Below are 5,424 nucleotides of genomic sequence, written 5' to 3' on the forward strand. Positions count from 1 at the left end.
ATCCAACACATGAGTTTCAGTACAAATATTTAGAGATAAAATGATAGTGTCGGCACAAGTACCAATGAGCATCAGTACAAAAATTCACAGATACAAGGCCATCTACGTTGTCATTCAGGACTGCATCATAATCCTTGCAAATGATAATCTCCTAGTAAAATACAGGTGTCAGCCTATTATCATCACCAATAACATACTCAAGAAGAACCCGGAGTTGATTTTCTTCCACTTCCGATGGTTGTCAATTAACATTTGAGCGTCAGAATCATGGTTGGGGCTGGCGAAGGGTGGGGGATCACGGCCGGCGGAGGGCTATCGCTCCTGGACGGAACCGTCGGAGGGCGAGGAAGAGTGCTCAAGGATGGGGCCGTTGGAGAGCTAGGGCACACGTCCGCCGAAGGGCCAGCGCACATGGCGATCCAAGCGGGACCAGGCTCCATGGCGGCACAGATTGAACATGATCTGGTTTCCTTTTTTTAGCCCTTGCCAAGCTACACGTACGACTGTACGAGCAGGGGATTTTTCGGAAAACTGTGGTTAAGCGGCTGGTGGGATTCCACCTCTGATCTGTACTATATATTCACGATCCGATGGCCCACGAGGAAAGTTTTCAAGTTTTCACCGAATTGGCATTTTCACTTGATACTTGGCCCATATTTTATCACAAGCGGAGAAATCTTGACTATAGCATCATATTTAAAATCCTATGAAATTACTTCAAATAAATGATGCCCTGATTTTGGAAAAGTGTGGGACAAATATGATTACACATCAAAAAATCTGTAGACCGAAATACAATCCTAAGAAAACAATTAAACAGAATCATTTTGAAGGTCTTGATAATTGCCTTCTTTTAGTGTTACTATTTGATAATTACATAGACGAAGAGAATAATAGAACATGAGTCCTAGAATATCCTAGTACACCGACAGACAGGTGGGCCAACACGCCTAGACTTGCCGGCCGATCCACCCTGTCGTTCAGGCCGGCACGTTGGGGCAGGAAGGTCGTTGAGCCCAACCTTGATTGATTTCCTAGGGAAAACAATACGCACGTAGCTACAACTGGCGCCCTCCCTCGCCACGCCTAGAGAGAGAAAACCAAGGGGAAAAGCAGGAGATGGTCATTGCCTTGGCAGAGAGGCGAGCGAGGAGCGAACTGGGAGAGCGAGAAAAAGAAGAGCGGCCGGTAGCTGTAGGTCTGATCGGCAGGCGGCAGGCCTCGTCGTCGGTCACTTGTGGTGTGGCAGCGCCGGCTCCGGTGGCCGCAGGACAGGACCAGCCGCTGTGAGCAACTGGGCCTTGATCTTGGAACAAAGAGGGCGGCAGAATCGCGCCGTTTGGAGGAACAAGCAGTGAAGCAGGATGGAAGAAGAGCCGAATCGGAGGAGGCTGTATCAAGTTTGGAGAGGAAGCAATGTACGTACATGCTGCTCTTCGTCTTCCTGTCTCTCTTGTCAAGTAGTACTACTTTTTGGTGAAAAATACTCTGCTTCTTGTGTGCTTGAATCTTTTAGCAAAGGAAAATCCAGTGTTGAGCATTTTCTGGTCAAATTGATTCAACCGGTCCTCTGTATAAGAAAAGAAGGTTTTGTACTCTAGCAGCTGACATATGGACAAGGTGCAAAGGAAAATCTCAAGAAATGATCGTAATAAATTATCTACACATTCTGTTATTTTATCTAGTTTGATGATAAGTATTTCCGGACGGAGGGGTAGTTGTTAGCCATTAGACTCCCTGCTTTATGCATAATAATGCATTCGATTCCAAGTTCCAATTGACGGACGGTAATTTTACTCCCACCAAAACGATTTCAGAAATTTCTCTGCGGCGGGCGCCTAATCTTCGGTCCGGACGCGGGTTCCCTCTTCCTGTCCACAGTTCTAATCATAGGCCCCTTGGTCGGCCTATGCTGCCAGTGCATCACAAAGATGAACTCCAGCACCTCGGATCAGAAGAAGAATGTCCTCGGCCTGCCGGTCCTCATCGCCACGGTCGTTCTCGGCCTAGCGGTACGTGAGCTTCACAAAATTCAGCAAACCGGAAGCAACACCACAGCTGCTGATTCTTGTCCTGCTGTAAATGTTTTCAGGATTTGGCATTCCTGCTCTTGACGTCGAGCAGGGACCCGGGGATCGTGCCGAGGAACGCGCGTCCTCCCGAGTGCGGCGACGAGCAGCAGGTGGTGGACATGACGACGCCGTCGACCGAGTGGGTGAACGCGGCGAGCCCCCACCTCCGTGTTCCCCGCTCCAAGGACGTGGTCGTCAACGGGTGCGTGGTCAAGGTGAAGTACTGCGACACGTGCCTGCTGTACCGCCCGCCCCGGACGTCCCACTGCTCCATCTGCAACAACTGCGTCCAGAAGTTCGACCACCACTGCCCCTGGGTCGGCCAGTGCATCGGCCTGGTCAGTCACGAGTAACTGCATCATCAATCCTTCTCTCTTGATTTGCCACCAACGACTGGAGCTGATATAGTATAGATTCTGGTGTCCTTTTGTCGCAGCGGAACTACCGCTTCTTCTTCCTCTTCATCTCCACGTCCACGCTCCTCTGCTTTTACGTCTTCGCCCTGTCGTGGCTCAACATCGCCGCCGAGAGGGAGGAGTACGGCGGCTCACTTCTGAAATCCATGGGCGGCGAGGTGCTATCCGTCGTGCTCATCGTCTACACCTTCGTGTCGGTGTGGTTCGTCGGCGGGCTCACCTTGTTCCACCTCTACCTCATGAGCACCAACCAGACCACGTACGAGAACTTCAGGTACAGGTACGACAAAAAGGAGAATCCCTACAACAAGGGCGCGCTAGCCAACATCGCCGAGGTCTTCTGTACGCGGATGCCGCCCTCGCTCAACCGTTTCCGGTCGTGGGTGTCGGAGGACGACGACGCGTACAGCGGCGGCGTGCTCTCTCCGATCAGCGGCGGGCTCGATCTGGAGATGGGGCGCAAGGGCGTGCACTACAGCCCCGGCGGCATCCCGGCGATCCTTCAGGGCATGGATTACAGCGAGATGGAGAAGATGGACGGTATGGGTGTGCACGTCAAGGATCGGCAAGCGGCGCCCGAGGCGCCGGACCTGTTCGTTATCTCACCGGCCCGGCAGCACGACGTGGGCTGCGGAGGAGGAGGAGGGGAAGGAGAACGTAGCCCCGCAACTGTACAGGACCAAGATGCTGAGAGGACACTTGTGAGCTCGAATGCAAATTCTCAACGGTGATCATGCGCGAGCTCTTTTTCTTTTCCCTTTTTGGCGGTCAGGCCTACGTCCTGCAATTTTCCTTTCTTTTTTGCCTCGACTGAACTGTAAATTTTATACGGGCAAGCAGCAGAGTTGCACTCGAAAGGGTCCGTAATTTCGCTTAGTTTGTTTTTCTGTACTTCATTTGGAGAATTAGGGCATCTCTAAGAACACCCTCATTCATCCATGGATACGTTCCGACGTGACGGTGGAACACTGGGCGGGCGCCAGGCACCTAATCTTGTCACCCAAATAAATTCTACTTGAATGTGCCCCTTCCATGCGTTACAATAGATCGTTTTCCTCTCGTCCCTGTTTTCCTCTTGTCCCTGGCGGCTGGAACCCTAGCCGCCGCCAAGGGGAGGCCGATCTTCCAACGCCGCTCTCCGCCGGCTCCCCTCCGCCGGCGACCTCGGTCGTCGGTGGTGAGGGGGGTCGCCGGATCCACGCGTGTGGATCGTTTTTACTCTCTCGTAGTCTAGGTTTTTAGGTTGTTCATCGTCTTTGCTTCGGTGGCAACGATGACAACGCTGAATAAAGATTCTTCGGATCCTTCCCTAATGAGGTCATCGGTCCTATGGTTGGGGATGGATTTGGAAATCAGTCTGTTCAAGCAAGGATGGCGTGGCGGCGGCGGCATCCTCGTGGTGGACCTGTGTCCTCGGGCTCCGCCGTTGCGACGGCGTTTGCTCCAGCGTCGGCGCGGAGCTTGGGAGGTAGTTCAGGAGCGGATGCAGATTGTGGTCTGCATCAACGGCATCTGGAAGACGGAGCATGTGCTGGGCTCGTGATTGGTGGATGGCAGATATGGTTTCCTCCTTCGGCGTTTTAGTCGTGGTGGGCTGCCAGATCTGGAGTTCGATGGTGTGTCCGGGGTGTTGCCCCGGTCTGATTCGTTCAACGGTAAGGGTTTCACTTTTGGTGAGCCACCTTGGAGGTCCGTAAAGCTGCATATCAGCGATGGAGCCGCGTCGAGCTCGGGTGAGGAGGTAATTCGTCATTCTTTTCTTTGGTGGCTGCTGCGGTGGTGCCGGAGTCAGGTGACGGACGTTGGTGTCAAGCTCAGAGATGTTCTGCTATATTTTCAGTTTTGTCATGTCGGTCTTTATGTGACTTGTACCTTGTTCTTTATGATATGAATGAGACACGTATTACCATGCAAAAAAAAATTCTAGTTGTCAGCCCTTCTTCCCCATCTTCCTTCTTTTACGCTAAGTCAAATTTCTTCAATGTATGCGTTTAAAAGCAATTTAAAGATAAACTAGCAAAATGGCCCATGAACATGTGTTGCAATGGATTATACATATTTATCTCTGTCGGGTGCTCCATGTAACCATGTTGATTCTCTCAATCTTCTCGACCTAGTGGGCAATCTTAAAGCTTTGATGCTTGCCCTAAAGGGCAACATTCATATTGTCAATCTACAAGTTTAACAATCTCATAAAAAATCAACGAAAACATTACAATTTTCTTTTGAAATGCTCAAGTTATAACATATGACATAATTCCGTAGTCCTAGATCACCGCAGATGTGGTTAACAAAATCAAAATTCATATAGATCACCGCAGATGTTGCAAGCAAATGTTGATAAAGTGTTTTTTCACATGTTTTTTGCACATTGATACTTACCAGAAATGTCCGGGTTCCCCATAAATAGTTCTGAATGAAATGTTTGATTTGTTCCCTGCTCCATTAGGACTGCAATTACAATTAAATGCAGGGGGCACACAGTCAATGCATATGCATGTTTTGTTAATGCAACATGTGAAATTCTCCTACAGCTGACCTCCCTCTACTGAACTGTGATCTAGAGGCCTTAACGAAAACACCTCAATTTTAATTTAGATCTCTATCTATTGGCTTATGCACTTGATCCAAATTGTGTGTATTGTGCAAACTGCAAGTAAATTAGATAAAAGCTTGTAAATGTGTGAGCCGAACTTGGCACCAATGCAAGTTTGGGTTCCTATGTAATGAACGAACCGATTACAGGTAAAAAAGAACAATGGCTAAACAAACTGAAAAATATGTTATTAGCCTCAATATGTCCTTGTATTTTGTTTCTACCTTGCTTCTACTAATATAGAGCACTGTATGTACTCCCGAATGTTATATAAGATACACATTTTCTTGTGTTCATGTTTAGCTTGTTGAACTGTTTTCATGTAAACAATTCAAATGTG

The 5,424-nt window shown here is 49.2% G+C and overlaps 1 protein-coding gene across 1 annotated transcript; it reads left to right on the forward strand.

The window, feature by feature from the left end:
* The first annotated feature begins 1,082 nt into the window (after positions 1–1,082).
* On the forward strand, positions 1,083–3,508 carry LOC123065353 (probable protein S-acyltransferase 4). Its single transcript, XM_044488670.1, has 4 exons — positions 1,083–1,418; positions 1,818–2,012; positions 2,093–2,410; positions 2,509–3,508. The coding sequence occupies exons 1-4, from the start codon at positions 1,365–1,367 to the stop codon at positions 3,217–3,219; spliced, it is 1,278 nt and encodes a 425-aa protein (XP_044344605.1). The 5' UTR covers positions 1,083–1,364; the 3' UTR covers positions 3,220–3,508.
* The last annotated feature ends 1,916 nt before the right edge of the window (positions 3,509–5,424 follow it).

This window comes from Triticum aestivum, chromosome 3B, assembly GCF_018294505.1.
Source record: "Triticum aestivum cultivar Chinese Spring chromosome 3B, IWGSC CS RefSeq v2.1, whole genome shotgun sequence".
Taxonomy (NCBI): Eukaryota; Viridiplantae; Streptophyta; class Magnoliopsida; order Poales; family Poaceae; genus Triticum; species Triticum aestivum.

Coding starts and splice junctions, on each gene's coding strand:
- LOC123065353 (XM_044488670.1), top strand. CDS start 1,365: ATGGAAGAAGAGCCGAATCGGAGGAGGCTGTATCAAGTTTGGAGAGGA. Junction 2,013..2,092: donor CGGTCGTTCTCGGCCTAGCG/GTACGTGAGCTT, acceptor AAATGTTTTCAG/GATTTGGCATTCCTGCTCTT. Junction 2,411..2,508: donor TCGGCCAGTGCATCGGCCTG/GTCAGTCACGAG, acceptor CTTTTGTCGCAG/CGGAACTACCGCTTCTTCTT.